This window comes from Pseudophryne corroboree, chromosome 2, assembly GCF_028390025.1.
Source record: "Pseudophryne corroboree isolate aPseCor3 chromosome 2, aPseCor3.hap2, whole genome shotgun sequence".
Lineage (NCBI taxonomy): Eukaryota > Metazoa > Chordata > Amphibia > Anura > Myobatrachidae > Pseudophryne > Pseudophryne corroboree.
Window position 1 is genome coordinate 57,939,022 of NC_086445.1, and position 17,330 is coordinate 57,956,351.

The following is a 17,330-nucleotide window of genomic DNA, read 5'->3' on the forward strand; positions in this document are numbered from 1 at the left end:
ACTTACAAAGGTTCAAATCAAGATGGAGTCACTCAGAGCAGTGATAACGAACCAGGAAGAAGGGGACTATATAGTGTCCCGGGACATCAGGGATGCTTACCTCTATGTCCCAAATTTGCCCTTCTCACTAAGGGTACCTCAGGTTCGTGGTGCAGAACTGTCACTATCAGTTTCAGACGCTGCCGTTTGGATTGTCCACGGCACCCCGGGTCTTTACCAAGGTATTGGCCGAAATGATGATTCTTCTTCGAAGAAAAGGCGTCTTAATTATCCCTTACTTGGACGATCTCCTGATAAGGGCATAGTCCAGGGAACAGTTGGAGGTCGGAGTAGCACTATCTCGGATACTGCTACAACAGCACGGGTGGATTCTAAATATTCCAAAATCGCAGCTGATCCCGACGACACGTCTGCTGTGCCTAGGGATGATTCTGGACACAGTCCAGAAAAAGGTGTTTCTCCCGGAAGAGAAAGCCAGGGAGTTATCCGAGCTAGTCAGGAACCTCCTAAAAACAGTGCATCATTGCACAAGGGTCCTGGTAAAAATGGTGGCTTCCTACGAAGCAATTCCATTCGGCAGATTTCACGCAAGAACTTTTCAGTGGGATCTGCTGGACAAATGGTCCGGATCGCATCTTCAGATGCATCAGCGGATAACCCTATATCCAAGGACAAGGGTGTCTCTCCTGTGGTGGTTATAGAGTGCTCATCTTCTAGAGGGCCGCAGATTCGGCATTCAGGATTGGATGCTGGTGACCACGGAGCCCAGCCCGAGAGGCTGGGGAGCAGTCACACAAGGAAAAAATTTCCAGGGAGTGTGATCAAGTCTGGAGACTTTTCTCCACATAAATATACTGGAGCTAAGGGTAAATTTATAATGCTCTAAGCTTAGCAAGACCTCTGCTTCAAGGTCAGCCGGTATTGATCCAGTGGGAAAAACATCACGGCAGTCGCCCACGTAAACAGACAGGGCGACACAAGAAGCAGGAGGGCAATGGCAAAAACTGCAAGGATTTTTCGCTGGGCGGAAAATCATCTGATAGCACTGTCAGCAGTGTTTCATCCCGGGAATGGAAACTGGGAAGCAGACTTCCTCAGCAGGCACGACCTCCACCCGGGAGAGTGGAAACTTCATCGGGAAGTTTTTTCCACATGATTGTAAACCGTTGGGAAATACCAAAGGTGGACATGATGGCGTCCCGTCTGAACAAAAAACGGGACAGGTATTGCGCCAGGTCAAGAGACCCTCAGGCAATAGCTGTGGACGTTCTGGTAACACCGTGGGTGTACCAGTCGGTGTATGTGTTCCCTCCTCTGCTTCTCATACCTAAGGTGCTGAGAATTATAAGACGTAGAGGAGTAAGAACTATACTCATGGCTCCGGATTGGCCAAGAAGGACTTGGTACCCGGAACTTCAAGAGATGCTTACAGAGGTCTTATGGCCTCTGCCGCTAAGAAGGGACTTGCTTCAGCAAGTACCATGTCTGTTCCAAGACTTACCGCAGCTGCGTTTGTCGGCATGGCGGTGGAAAGCCGGATCCTAAGGGAAAAAGGCATTCCGGAAGAGGTCATTCCTACCCTGGTCAAAGCCAGAAAGGAGGTGACCGCACAACATTATCACCACATGTGGCGAAAATATGTTGCGTGGTGTGAGGCCAGGAAGGCCCCACAAAGAAATTTCAACTCGGTCGTTTCCTGCATTTCCTGCAAACAGGAGTGTCTATGGGCCTCAAATTGGGGTCCATTAAGGTTCAAATTTCGGCCCTGTCGATTTTCTTCCAGAAAGAATTGGCTTCAGTTCCTGAAGTCCAGAAGTTTGTCAAGGGAGTATTGCATATACAACCCCCTTTTGTGCCTCCAGTGGCACTGTGGGATCTCAACGTAGTTCTGGGATTCCTCAAATCACATTGGTTTAAAACCAGTCAAATCTGTGGATTTGAAGCATCTCACATGAAAAGTGACCATGCTCTTGGCCCTGGCCTGGACCAGGCGAGTGTCAAATTGGTGGTTTTTTTCTCAAAAAAGCCCATATCTGTTTGTCCATTCGGACAGGGCAGAGCTGCGGACTCGTCCCCAGTTCTCTCCCTAAAGGTGGTGTCAGTGTTTCACCTGAACCAGCTTATTGTGGTGCCTTGCACCTACTAGGGACTTGGAGGACTCCAAGTTGCTAGATGTTGTCAGGGCCCTGAAAATATGTTCCAGGACGGCTGGAGTCAGGAAAACTGACTTGCTGTTATCCTGTATGCACCCAACAAACTGGGTGCTCTTGCTTCTAAGCAGACTATTGCTAGTTGGATGTGTAATACAATTCAGCTTGCACATTCTGTGGCAGGCCTGCCACAGCCAAAATATGTAAATGCCCATTCCACAAGGAAGGTGGGCTCATCTTGGGCGGCTGCCCGAGGGGTCTCGGCTTTACAACTTTGCCGAGCAGCTACTTGGTCAGGGGCAAACACGTTTGCTAAATTCTACAAATTTGATACCCTGGCTAAGGAGGACCTGGAGTTCTCTCATTCGGTGCTGCAGAGTCATCCGCACTCTCCCGCCCGTTTGGGAGCTTTGGTATAATCCCCATGGTCCTTTCAGGAACCCCAGCATCCACTAGGACGATAGAGAAAATAAGAATTTACTTACCGATAATTCTATTTCTCGGAGTCCGTAGTGGATGCTGGGCGCCCATCCCAAGTGCGGATTATCTGCAATACTTGTACATAGTTACAAAAATCGGGTTATTATTGTTGTGAGCCATCTTTTCAGAGGCTCCGCTGTTATCATACTGTTAACTGGGTTTAGATCACAAGTTGTACGGTGTGATTGGTGTGGCTGGTATGAGTCTTACCCGGGATTCAAAATTCCTCCCTTATTGTGTACGCTCGTCCGGGCACAGTACCTAACTGGCTTGGAGGAGGGTCATAGGGGGAGGAGCCAGTGCACACCACCTGATCGGAAAGCTTTACTTTTGTGCCCTGTCTCCTGCGGAGCCGCTATCCCCCCCCCATGGTCCTTTCAGGAACCCCAGCATCCACTACGGACTCCGAGAAATAGAATTATCGGTAAGTAAATTCTTATTTTTCCTGAATCTGAGAAATTAAATGAGGTGTGTGATGAAGCGTGGGTTTCCCCCGATAAAAAAACCTGATAATTTCTAAAAAGTTGTTGGCATATATCCTTTCCCGCCAGAGGTTAGGGTGCGTTGGGAAACACCCCCTAGGGGGGATAAAGCGCTCACACGCTTGTCAAAACAAGGGCTCTACCCTCTCCTGAGATGGCCGCCCTTAAGGATCCTGCTGATTGAAAGCAGGAGGGTATCCTAAAATGTATTTACACACATACTGGTGTTATACTGCGACCAGCAATCGCCTCAGCCTGGATGTGCAGTGCTGGGTTGGCGTGGTCGGATTCCCTGACTGAAAATATTGATACCCTAGATAGGGACAGTATATTATTGCCTGTAGAGCATTTAAAGATGCATTTCTATATATGGGTGATGCACAGCGGGGTATTTGCCGACTGGCATCAAGAGTAAGTGCGCTGTCCATTTCTGCCAGAAGAGGGTTATGGACACGACATTGGTCAGGTGATGTGGATTCCAAATGGCATATGGAAGTATTGCCTTATAAAGGGGAGGAGTTATTTGGGGTCGGTCTTTCAGACCTGGTGGCCACGGCAACAGCTGGGAAATCCACGTTTTTACCCCAGGTCGCCTCTCAACATAAGAAGACGCCGTATTATCAGGCGCAGTCCTTTCGTTCCCATAAGGGCACGTGGGCAAAAGGTTCCTCATTTCTGCCCCGTGACAGAGGGAGAGGGAAACGGCTGCAGAAATCAGCCAGTTCCCAGGAACAGAAGCCCTCTCCCGCCTCTGCCAAGCCCTCAGCATGACGCTGGGGCTTTACAAGCAGACAGGGAGGCAGTGTTGGAAGCCATTCACAAGCTGTATTCCCAGCAGGTGATAATTAAGGTACCCCTCCTGCAACAGGGAAAGGGGTATTACTCCACACTGTTGTGGTACCGAAGCCGGACGGCTCGGTGAGACCGATTTTAAATCTAAAATCTTTGAACACTTACATACAGAGGTTCAAATTCAAGAGAAGGGGTGTCACGAACCTCGGGCAGCGGCGACCGCGCTTGTCCCTGCGGGTGGCCTGGTCTGCCCGGCGCCTCTCTTCCCCTGTCAGTCTCCGGCTTCAGCGGCGGGTCGGCGCTGCTCTCCGGCGGCTTCCCGGAAGCAAGGGCGCCGCCATCACAAGCAAGGGCAAGGAGGCGGAGCAGGTCTGACGTCACCTGCCTGCTCCGCCAATCAGGCTAGGGCGGGGAATTTAAAATCAGATACCAGGCAGAGATCCGATGCCTGAGTATCTTCGTTTCTCCTGTGGAAGCTATGATCCAGAGCTCCCTCGTCCCTGCAAGCATCCTGTGCTTCCAAGCATCCTGTCCCTGCAAGCATCCTGTGCTTCCAAGCATCCTGTCCCTGCAAGCATCCTGTGCCTACAAGCAACCTGTGCTTCCAAGCATCCTGTGCCTACAAGCACCTCCGTGCCTCCAGTTACCTCCGTGTCTCCAAGCACCTCGTGCCTCCAAGCACCTCCGTGCCTCCAAGCACCTCCGTGCCTCCAAGCACCTCGTGCCTCCAAGCACCTCGTGCCTCCAAGCACCTCCGCGCCTCAAGCACCTCCGTGCCTCCAGTTACCTCCGTGCCTCCAGTTACCTCCGTGCCTCCAGTTACCTCCGTGCCTCCAAGCACCTCCGTGCCTCCAAGCACCTCGTGCCTCCAAGCACCTCGTGCCTCCAAGCACCTCCGCGCCTCAAGCACCTCCGTGCCTCCAGTTACCTCCGTGCCTCCAGTTACCTCCGTGCCTCCAGTTACCTCCGTGCCTCCAAGCACCTCCGTGCCTCCAAGCACCTCGTGCCTCCAAGCACCCCGTGCCTCCAAGCACCTCCGCGCCTCAAAGCACCTCCGTGCCTCCAGTTACCTCCGTGTCTCCAAGCACCTCGTGCCTCCAAGCACCTCGTCCCTCCAAACACCTCGGTGTCTCCAAACACCTCCGTGCCTCCAAGCACCTCCGTGCCTCCAAACACCTCCGTGCCTCCAAGGGTCTCCCAGCACTCCCTGTACTCCCAGTACCTCAGTGCCTTCAATACCACAGTGTCTCCAATATCTCAGTACCCCAGCCTTCATTATTTCTACAAGTCTTGTCTTACAGGAGACCTACAAGAATTCCTCTGGGCCTCCCGCCTGCCGTCTTAGTTCTGCATGAGGAAGACCTACATCCGGCCATCTCTACTACGACCCAGTGGCGGTTCCTCTTCCCGGTCATCGGAAGAAGCCCCGAGTCCACAACACTCCCAAACCAGGTCAGTGATAGTATACTCAGGCCACATGGACTCGGGGGATCGGAACACGGACTCTAGTGCCATCCAGAACCTGGCTTCTCGAGTGCAAAGTCAGGAAGCAGCACAAGGTCAGGTGATGCAGTACCTCCAGCAGTTGTCCGGGCGTCTGGATCAGATTCAGGCGTCTCTGGCCTCAGTAATTCCGGCTCCTGTTCCAGCAGTCGCACCAGTTGCCGTTGCCAGCAATGTTCAACCATCGGCCGGTGTCACTCCACGCCTTCAGTTGCCTACTCCGTCCCGCTATAATGGGAATCCCAAAAATTGTCGTGGTTTCTTGAACCAGTGCGAGGTACATTTCGAGCTACTTGCACACAACTTTCCTACAGACCGGTCCAAGGTAGCATATATTATTTCTCTGTTGGAAGGTTCTGCTTTGGATTGGGTGTCTCCATTATGGGAACGATCTGATCCCATGGTTTCCAACTACACCAACTTCATCTCGTCCTTTCGAAGGATTTTCGACGAGCCCGGCAGAATGACCACTGCTTCTTCCGATTTGCTCCGTGTTCGGCAGGGCGCCCGTTCCGTGGGCCAGTACGTGGTTCATTTCCAGACCATTGCTTCCGAACTACGCTGGAATAATGATGCCCTGAGAGCTGCCTTCTGGAACGGTCTTTCCGACCGGCTGAAAGACGAGCTGGTTACTAGAGATCTGCCGGATCCATTAGAAGATTTGATTTCCCTTTGCGTCAAGGTGGATCTTCGGATGCAGGAGCGTGGAAGAGAACGTAACCGTTCGGATCGTTCCAGGTTCCGGAATCCTACTCCTAGGCCGGTGGCCTCACCTAGCTCAGATGAGCCCATGCAAATTAACCGCTCCCGACTGTCTCCGGAAGAACGACAGCGTCGTCGTGAGGGTAAACTCTGCCTTTACTGTGGAGCCGCAGATCATTTTCTTAAATCTTGTAAAGTCCGTCCGGGAAACGGGCAGACCTAGCTTGTTCCGGAGGAGTCAAGCTGGGAGTTACGACAAAAGCTTCTCCAACTTCGGACTGCTTGCTTCCAGTAACTCTAGTCTCCAATTCAGTCTCCAGGTCTTGTGAAGCCCTATTGGATTCCGGAGCTGCAGGGAACTTCGTTTCTTCCTTCTGTGCCCAAAGTTTGGGTTTAAAGTTACGGCCTATCGAGCGGCCAATTTCACTGACGGCTATCAACGGGACTAGAATTTCCAAAGGTCTCATAATGTGGCGCACGGGGCCAGTTAAGCTGCGGGTCGGGGCTCTACATCAGGAAGATTTGGAACTCTTGGTAATCCCAGAAATGCCCCATGATCTGGTTCTTGGAATGCCTTGGCTGAAAAGTCATAACCCCCACATCGATTGGAAGTCGTCACAAATTCTGTCCTGGAGTTCCTTTTGTCACACTAATTGTCTTACTCCTGTTTGTCCGCTCCGTGTTACCTCCAAAACGGATGAAGAGCACATTCCGGAGGCATATCAAGGGTACAAGGACGTATTTTCGGAACAAGCTGCTGACCTGTTACCACCTCACAGGCCTTGGGACTGCCCTATTGACCTTGTCCCAGGGAAGACGCCACCTCGTGGTCGCACATATCCTCTGTCTCTTCCCGAGACTCAAGCCATGTCGGAGTATATTAAGTCCAATATGCTCAAGGGATTCATTCGCCCCTCTTCCTCCCCTGCTGGTGCAGGCTTCTTTTTCGTGAAGAAAAAGGACGGGGGGTTGAGACCATGCATCGACTACCGCGGCCTAAACGACATTACTATTAAGAATAAATACCCCTTGCCACTAATCACAGAGTTATTTGATAGGGTTCGTGGTGCCCGCATTTTTTCAAAACTCGACTTGAGAGGAGCTTATAATCTTATACGCATCCGAGAGGGGGATGAATGGAAGACTGCCTTTAATACCCGAGATGGGCATTACGAATACTTGGTGATGCCGTTTGGTCTTAGTAATGCTCCCGCGGTTTTCCAGGGATTCGTCAACGAAATCTTTCGTGATATGCTGTATCAGAGCGTTGTGGTATATCTGGACGACATACTGATTTTTTCCAAGAATCTTGTCGAACACAGGACTCAAGTCAAAGAGGTGCTACACCGTTTACAAGAGAATCATCTCTACGCCAAGCTTTCCAAATGTACCTTTGAAGTAACATCTATTCCGTTCCTCGGTTATGTCATCTCGGGGACGGAGCTTCGCATGGATCCGGAAAAGTTGTCGGCCATTCGTGATTGGACTCAGCCTCTTTCCCTGAAAGCAATACAAAGGTTCCTGGGCTTTGCGAACTACTACAGGAAATTCATTAAAGGTTTCTCCACCATTGTTGCACCCATTACTGCCCTGACGAGAAAGGGTTCTAATCCTAGTTTGTGGCCTCCGGAAGCCATTGTAGCTTTTTCTCGCTTAAAGTTAGCTTTCACGACGGCTCCAGTTCTCCAACAACCAAATTTCGAGGAACCCTTCTTCTTAGAAGTTGATGCATCTTCAGTCGGGGTGGGGGCTGTCCTCTCCCAGCATTCCTCTGATAAGAAATTACATCCGTGTGGCTTCCACTCTCGTAAATTCTCTCCAGCCGAACGAAATTACTCTATTGGAGACCAGGAACTCTTGGCAATCAAATCTGCCTTGGAAGAATGGAGATATCTTCTAGAAGGGGCTAAACATGTGTTTACCATCTACACGGATCACAAGAATTTACTGTACATCAAATCCGCACAATGTTTGAATCCTCGCCAGGCGAGATGGGCACTTTTCTTTTCCCGATTCTCGTTCATTATCAAGTACCGTGCCGGGACTCTCAATATTAAAGCAGATGCGCTTTCCCGTTCACAGGTTCCCACAGACGAGGATGAACCTCCGGAGCGGGGTTTAATTCTGAATCCAGTTTCTGTCTCTGCTGCTTTAACTACTCCAGCTCCTCCTCCTGGAAGAATGTCCGTACCAGCTAGATTCCGCCCAGGAATACTACGGTGGGTCCATAACTCCAAGTTTTCCGGTCATCCCGGCGCTCAGAAGATGTACAAGTTTCTGCAAAGGTCTTACTGGTGGAACACCATGAGGAAGGATGTACAAGATTGCGTTAATTCATGTCCCCAATGTACACAACATAAATCTCCTCGTCTGCCTCCTGCAGGGTTACTTCGTCCTCTGCCTATCCCTGTGAGACCCTGGACTCACATTTCCATGGACTTCATCACTGACTTGCCCTGTTCCAAGGGTTGCAACACCGTTTGGGTTATCGTTGACCGTTTTTCGAAGATGGCACACTTTGTGCCCTTGACTGGTCTTCCGACAGCACCGAAACTGGCTCTATTGTTTATCCGAGAACATTTTCGTTTGCATGGGTTGCCACAAGAGATTGTTTCTGACCGTGGAGTACAGTTCACCGCCAGGTTTTGGAAAGCCCTTTGTTCAACTCTACACATTAAACTTAAGTTTTCGTCGGCTTATCATCCCCAAACAAATGGACAAACGGAACGAGTCAATCAAGATCTAGAGACTTTTCTTCGGTTGTATCTCTCTCCTTCACAGGACAACTGGGTGGAGTTGTTGCCTTGGGCGGAGTTTGCCCATAACCATTTGTTTCATTCTTCCACTGGGGAATCACCATTTTTCGTCAACTACGGGTTCCATCCCCGTGTTCCGGAATTTCCAAGCCTTCCGATAATAGAGGTTCCTGCTGTAGCGTCCACTCTACGACACTTTGGACAAATTTGGAGAAAGGTTCATGCTAATCTTAAGCAGGTTTCTGTTCGGTACAAGTTCTTTGCAGATAAGAAACGGCAAGCCGCACCTCAATATAAAGTTGGGGACAGGGTATGGCTGTCCACACGGAATCTCCGGTTGAAGGTGCCCACCATGAAATTCGCTCCAAGGTTCATCGGTCCTTACCCTGTGCTACAAGTCTTAAATCCTGTGGTCTGTAAACTGGGTTTGCCTGCCCATCTTCGCATACCTAACGCCTTCCATGTTTCTCTACTCCGTCCCCTCATACTGAATCGATTCCACTCAGCACTCCCAAGGCCAACGTCCGTAGTGGCAGAAGCTGGAGCGGAGTTTGAAATCAAAGCTATTCTGGACTCTCGTTATCTTCATAAAAAATTACAGTACTTGGTGGACTGGAAGGGTTATGGACCTGAGGAGAGAAGTTGGATTGGGGCTACTGAAGTAACGGCTCCTCGTCTGATTCGGATCTTCCACTCCAGACATCCGACTAAGCCCGGGAAGTGTCCAGGGGCCACTCCTGGAGGAGGGGGTACTGTCACGAACCTCGGGCAGCGGCGACCGCGCTTGTCCCTGCGGGTGGCCTGGTCTGCCCGGCGCCTCTCTTCCCCTGTCAGTCTCCGGCTTCAGCGGCGGGTCGGCGCTGCTCTCCGGCGGCTTCCCGGAAGCAAGGGCGCCGCCATCACAAGCAAGGGCAAGGAGGCGGAGCAGGTCTGACGTCACCTGCCTGCTCCGCCAATCAGGCTAGGGCGGGGAATTTAAAATCAGATACCAGGCAGAGATCCGATGCCTGAGTATCTTCGTTTCTCCTGTGGAAGCTATGATCCAGAGCTCCCTCGTCCCTGCAAGCATCCTGTGCTTCCAAGCATCCTGTCCCTGCAAGCATCCTGTGCTTCCAAGCATCCTGTCCCTGCAAGCATCCTGTGCCTACAAGCAACCTGTGCTTCCAAGCATCCTGTGCCTACAAGCACCTCCGTGCCTCCAGTTACCTCCGTGTCTCCAAGCACCTCGTGCCTCCAAGCACCTCCGTGCCTCCAAGCACCTCCGTGCCTCCAAGCACCTCGTGCCTCCAAGCACCTCGTGCCTCCAAGCACCTCCGCGCCTCAAGCACCTCCGTGCCTCCAGTTACCTCCGTGCCTCCAGTTACCTCCGTGCCTCCAGTTACCTCCGTGCCTCCAAGCACCTCCGTGCCTCCAAGCACCTCGTGCCTCCAAGCACCTCGTGCCTCCAAGCACCTCCGCGCCTCAAGCACCTCCGTGCCTCCAGTTACCTCCGTGCCTCCAGTTACCTCCGTGCCTCCAGTTACCTCCGTGCCTCCAAGCACCTCCGTGCCTCCAAGCACCTCGTGCCTCCAAGCACCCCGTGCCTCCAAGCACCTCCGCGCCTCAAAGCACCTCCGTGCCTCCAGTTACCTCCGTGTCTCCAAGCACCTCGTGCCTCCAAGCACCTCGTCCCTCCAAACACCTCGGTGTCTCCAAACACCTCCGTGCCTCCAAGCACCTCCGTGCCTCCAAACACCTCCGTGCCTCCAAGGGTCTCCCAGCACTCCCTGTACTCCCAGTACCTCAGTGCCTTCAATACCACAGTGTCTCCAATATCTCAGTACCCCAGCCTTCATTATTTCTACAAGTCTTGTCTTACAGGAGACCTACAAGAATTCCTCTGGGCCTCCCGCCTGCCGTCTTAGTTCTGCATGAGGAAGACCTACATCCGGCCATCTCTACTACGACCCAGTGGCGGTTCCTCTTCCCGGTCATCGGAAGAAGCCCCGAGTCCACAACACTCCCAAACCAGGTCAGTGATAAGGGGACTACATGGTGTCTCTGGACGTCAAGGATGCTTACCTTCATGTCCAAATTTACCCTTCTCACCAAGGGTACCTCAGGTTTGTGGTACAGAACTGTCACTATCAGTTTCAGACGCTGCCGTTTGGATGGTCCACGGTACCCCGGGTCTTTACCAAGGTAATGGCCGAAATGATGATACTCCTTCAAGGGAAGGGAGTATTTAGTTATCCCTTACTTGGACGATCTCCTGATAAGGGTAAGATCCTGGGAACAGTTGGAGGTCGGTGTAGCACTATCTCAGGTAGTGTTGCGACAGCACGATTGGATTCTCAATATTCCAAAATCGCAGCTGGTTCCGACGACTCGTCTTCTGTTCCTAGGGATGATTCTGGACACAGTTCAGAAAAAGGTGTTTCTCCCGGAGGAGAGAGCCAGGGAGTTATCCGAGCTAGTCAGGAACCTCCTAAAACCGAGCCAAGTCTCAGTGCATCAATGCACAAGGGTTCTGGGAAAAATGGTAGCTTCCTACGAAGCAAAGCCATTCGGCAGATTCCACGCAAGAACTTTCCAGTGGGACCTGCTGGACAAATGGTCCGGGTCGCATCTTCAGATGCATCAGCGGATAACCCGGTCACCAAGGACAAGGGTGTCCCTCCTGTGGTGGTTGCAGAGTGCTCATCTTCTAGAGGGCCGCAGAGTCGGCATTCAGGACTGGGTCCTGGTGACCACTGATGCCAGCCTGCGAGGCTGGGGAGCAGCCACACAGGAAAAAAATTTCCAGGGCTTATGGTCAAGCCTGGAGACATCATTTCACATAAATATCCTGGAGCTAAGGGCCATTTACAATGCTCTCAGCTTAGCAAGACCTCTGCTTCAAGGTCAGCCGGTGTTGATCCAGTCGGACAACATCACGGCAGTCACCCATGTAAACAGACAGGGTGGCACAAGAAGCAGTCAATGGCAGAAGCTGCAAGGATTCTTCGCTGGGCGGAAAATCATGGGATAGCACTGTCAGCAGTATTCATTCCGGGAGTGGACAACTGGGAAGCAGACTTCCTCAGCAGGCACGGCCTCCACTCGGGAGAGTGGGGACTTCACCCAGAAGTCTTCCACATGATTGTAAACCATTGAGAAAAACCAAAGGTGGATATGATGGCGTCCCGCCTAAACAAAAAATTGGACAGGTATTGCGCCAGGTCAAGGGACCCTCAGGCAATAGCTGTGGACGCTCTGGTAACACCGTGGGTGTACCAGTCAGTGTATGTGTTCCCTCCTCTTCCTCTCATACCAAAAGTACTGAGAATTATAAGACGGAGGGGAGTAAGAACTATACTAGTGGCTCCGGATTGGCCAAGAAGGACTTGGTACCCGGAACTTCAAGAGATGCTCACGGAGGACCCGTGGCCTCTACCTCTAAGAAGGGACCTGCTCCAGCAAGGACCCTGTCTATTCCGAGACTTACCGCGGCTGCGTTTAACGGCAGGGCGGTTGAACGCCGGATCCTGAAGGAAAAAGGCATTCCGGATGAAGTCATCCCTACCCTGATCAAGCCAGGAAGGATGTAACCGCAAAGCATTATCACCGCATTTGGCGAAAATATGTTGCGGGGTGCGAGGCCAGTAAGGCCCCGATGGAGGAATTTTCAACTAGGTCGATTCCTGCATTTCCTGTAAACAGGAGTGTCTATGTGCCTAAAATTGGGGTCCATTAAGGTTCAAATTTCGGCCCTGTCAATTTTCTTCCAGAAAGAACTAACTTCAGTTCCTGAAGTTCAGACGTTTTGTAAAAGGGGTACTGCATATACAGCCTCCTTTTGTGCCTCCAGTGGCACCTTGGGATCTCAATGTAGTTTTGGGGTTCCTAAAGTCACATTGGTTTGAACCACTTGAGTCTGTGGAGTTAAAATATCTCACATGGAAAGTGGTCATGTTGTTGGCCCTGGCCTCGGCCAGGCGCGTGTCAGAATTGGGGGGCTTTATCCTGTAAAGGCCCTTATCTGATCTTCCAGACAGGGCGGAATTAAGGACTCATCCTCAATTTCTCCCTAAGGTGGTTTCAGCGTTTCACGTGAACCAGCCTATTGTGGTACCTGCGGCTACTAGGGACTTGGAGGACTCCAAGTTGCTGGACGTAGTCAGGGCCCTGAAAATATGTTTCCAGGACGGCTGGAGTCAGAAAATCTGACTCGCTGTTTATCCTGTATGCACCCAACAAACTGGGTGCTCCTGCTTCTAAGCAGACTATTGCTCGTTGGATTTGTAGCACAATTCAGCTTGCACATTCTGTGGCAGGCCTGCCACAGCCAAAATCTGTAAAAGCCCATTCCACACGGAAAGGGGCTCATCTTGGGCGGCTGCCCGAGGGGTCTCGGCTTTACAACTTTGCCGAGCAGCTACTTGGTCAGGGGCAAACACGTTTGCTAAATTCTACAAATTTGATACCCTGGCTGAGGAGGACCTGGAGTTCTCTCATTCGGTGCTGCAGAGTCATCCGCACTCTCCCGCCCGTTTGGGAGCTTTGGTATAATCCCCATGGTCCTTACGGAGTTCCCAGCATCCACTAGGACGTCAGAGAAAATAAGAATTTACTTACCGATAATTCTATTTCTCATAGTCCGTAGTGGATGCTGGGCGCCCATCCCGAGTGCGGATTGTCTGCAATACTTGTACATAGTTATTGTTACAAAAATCGGGGGTATTGTGGTTGTGAGCCATCTTTCCAGAGGCTCCTCTGTTATCATGCTGTTAACTGGATTCAGATCACAGGTTGTACGGTGTGATCGGTGTGGCTGGTATGAGTCTTACCCGGGATTCATAAATCCTTCCTTATTGTGTACGCTCGTCCGGGCACAGTATCCTAACTGAGGCTTGGAGGAGGGTCATAGGGGGAGGAGCCAGTGCACACCAGGTAGTCCTAAAGCTTTACTTTTGTGCCCAGTCTCCTGCGGAGCCGCTATTCCCCATGGTCCTTACGGAGTTCCCAGCATCCACTACGGACTATGAGAAATAGAATTATCGGTAAGTAAATTCTTATTTTCTTGTTCTTGCATTGGGATAAATGGGATATATTATGTATCCATAAGAAAGTACACTGGTCACTAATGGATTTCTTATGTAGGTTAATTTGTGGGGGGTTTCTCTGTGTCTTTCAGATTTACCATCCTTCATGCTTTGAAGATTATAAAAATGTAAGTATCTTCTGTAGTGATCAGGTAATGCGCACTGTATCCCAGTTGTGTAAGTAGTTACACTTGCAGTCTTCTGACCCTTTACCTAGGGATGGGACGTCACAAGACAGCATTGATGTTACTGGTGTTTCACCATGTGTAACAAAACATTGATTACACATGAATGTTTTCTTTCATTGTCCTATCCCTTTGCATTGCCTGCCTTTATGGTGTGACAGGTACTCGTTTTGATTAGCTCCTGTGGCCCGTCTCCAGCGAATCATTATGAAGTGTGCGTGGCAGAGGTCCGCCTGCTAAGTCTCTGTTCTCTGAGTCGTCATCACAAGCTGTCCAGAGTCACACTGCTGTGACACGGAGCAGGCGGTGGTCTGCCACCTACTCTTTATATAGATCTGTTGGAGATTGACTGCAGCAGCCAGTCAAAAAGAGTACCTGCCGAGGCACTACACCACAAGAAATCAATCGATCGATGCTGATGAAACATTGGTTATTCGCCATTGGACATCAGAACTAATCTCATCAGTCGCTATGAAACTTCTTACAATTACCATTTTTCTTAAGATTATGTGGAACCTGCCATATACAGGTGTCCTCGTACACCCAGCCTCTATACGCCAAACACAGTGCGGGATGCCTGGCATGAGTGAGCCCCCAGGTCCTGTGCAACTCTGCGTCAGGTTTTTTTCCCACCAGAAAACCATAATGTAGCATTTTGTATGCAGATACAGCTACAGTAGCACACCGAATATAGCCATGCCGCATATCATTTTAATCATGCATTTTCGAGGGGGTGGGGGGGGGGAAGCACAAAGATGCTTGGCGTTATTAAATACGCTCACTACTAGGAAGGGCTGTTTAACAAACTATGCAACCACAATGAGGGAGGGCACATCTGTAGTTTGCACCTGTTTCCCTTTATCTGTTGCTACAAGTAGAACTGTCCCCCTGTGCTACCAGTCTCTAATTTTAAATTGAATGAAAATAAATAAATAAATCAGATTGAATTAAATTCTGCTTGGTTTAACCAAGCAATAACTTAACAAACATGAGGGATTCTTTGTGAAGATGAACGAGTCCTAATATTACTGGGGCAGTTAAATTGTCCATCTCAACTTTTTTTTTTCTATTGCTAGTGCCATTTTAATCCATTTTTTTTTTCTTTTTCTGTTTTGCCTTTTCTTACAGACGTCCTCCTTTTTAGACATCACACCATCCCCTAGTAAAACACTCCTAGAAAACCCACTGAGTGCAATGTTAAACCTGGTTAAGGAGGAGGTGGTAGACCCTCCCGATGCCGCAGTTAAAGTAAAGGAGGAGCCGACTGATTTTGCCGCCACAAGTTGTGGTGACAGCATACCTTTGTTAACGGAGATCAAACCAGAGCCCGCCGAACCCGTGTAACTTCTCCAGTGCTGCCGTAACAGTTAACGTCTGCAAAGGCTAAGGAACTGTCTCCGACCTGTAACCTGGGCAGGGTCCGTGGTTGCAGTTATGGTTACTGAATACATTTTTGTATTTGAATTTTCTTATGTCTGCACAGTTTAATGTGTAAACCTTCTGTAGATGTGTGCAGAGAAAGAGGTGTTGTAAAAATTTTCACTTGACTGTAAATTATAAATAAAAATATTTTTGCTATACATGGAGTGTAATGTTTATGCACACCATTAAAAGGTTTAAAAAAAAAAGTGCTTTAATTCCTTTGGTTGACATTGTAATTTTGGAAAGTGTTTTTTTTTTGTACTAAGATTATATGATCCGCATTCTGGATATTTCTTTTCCTATGTTACGTATTGGACTAGTGACTTGTGTTTGGATCACACGTAATTTTAATTTATAAACTCCTAAAAAGGTAAAAGTCTATACAGGTAATGACTAAATTAAGTTTAATAAAAATGAAGAAGAAAAAAAGTTTGTGCTAAGGAAGAAGCACCGGTACCTGGAGAAGAACTTTACGTTGCGGATGCATGTACATATATAAAATGGCTTCTACTTTCAAGATACAGATTGAGTGATTTTGCCAGTCCTTTTCTCCTCCCTACCATTTATTTTCAGTGTTCGACTTTGATGGCATTAGATGCAACGTATGAAAAGATTTTGCCATTAATTAATAACTAATAAAAATACATTGAATCAAGATAAACTTGTTAAATTGTTTTTGTTGAGTGGCTGTTTTGATTTTAACGTGAGTGGTGGATTAAAATGTTTTAAATGCAGTAAACAGTGTCTCAACATTACAATAGCAACTCATGGTTGAGGTCTGTTTTTCTGTCGGCCACTAGGGTACACTGGCACAAATTCAAGACCATGGGAGGATGATGGTGGCTTACAGGGAGCTGGCGCTTTACATAATCTAAGAAGTGAAATAGGCTCCTCCCTCTCTATCCCCCATCATCCCTCAGTTTTTAAATTGTGCAGAGGGAGCCGGTCACTACTGACTGAGCTCCAGCTCAGTCTATATTTACTTTCATTTTTCTCAAGCATCCATAAGGGATATTGGAGAATTAGTACAATGGGGTATAGACGGGGTCCAAAGGAGTTGGTGCACTTTAAATTTCTTCAACTCCTCCCCTCTATGTCCCCTCCCACAGCCAGTTTAGAAAAAAGTGCCCTCAGGAGAGGCTGCACACTCTGGAGCTCCAGAGAGTTTTCTTCAGTTTCTTTTCAAACTTTATTATTTTTGGTATGCTGTTTGGGCAACAGCATGCCTGCACTGGGGGGCTCTAATTTGTCAGAGCCGCTTCCCCGCTGCAGGACCACTGTCCTGAGAGGTCGTTGTACAGCGAGGCACTGCGCCTTAGCGGTCACAATCGCAGCACATCCCTAACATTGCCTGAAGGTGACAGTGGTGAGTACAAACCAGGGGGTGTCCCCCGATTCTTAGTGCGGCAACGATTCAGTGGTGGCATATGGGACCCCCCTGGGTACATTGGCAGCGGTAGAAAAAACGAACTTGCTGTGATGTGTTACACTTTTATGTGGAGACTTTGCTAGTATAAATATCACTGACACTCTGGTGCCATTACAGGAGGCGGCGCATCCTTAGAGAAGGACCAGTTGCGTTTTGGTGCCTTCCTCTGCTTACAGCTACAGCAGCAGGCACACACAGCTACTCCAGATATGCAGCAAAACTAGTACAGGGGAGTAGCAAAGTGGGAGAGCTGCTATTGTACACAATCTGTGTCCTGAAAAGGATGAATACTCCGTGATAGAACAGCTTGCAGCCTCACTGGGGTTGTTTAGCTTGGGTGTGCTGTTCCCTTCTCTCTGTCTTCCT

The 17,330-nt window shown here is 49.6% G+C and overlaps 1 protein-coding gene across 1 annotated transcript in view; it reads left to right on the forward strand.

Annotated features, from left to right (window-relative positions):
* The window catches only part of PCF11 (PCF11 cleavage and polyadenylation factor subunit), a 51,237-nt gene extending 35,544 nt beyond the window's left edge, over window positions 1-15,693 (forward strand). Inside the window, exons 15-16 of the mRNA XM_063951338.1 lie at window positions 14,021-14,056; window positions 15,242-15,693. Of these exons, the coding sequence (XP_063807408.1) occupies window positions 14,021-14,056; window positions 15,242-15,457 (252 nt within the window). The 3' untranslated portion in view covers window positions 15,458-15,693. The remainder of the gene's footprint in view (window positions 1-14,020; window positions 14,057-15,241) is intronic.
* The last annotated feature ends 1,637 nt before the right edge of the window (window positions 15,694-17,330 follow it).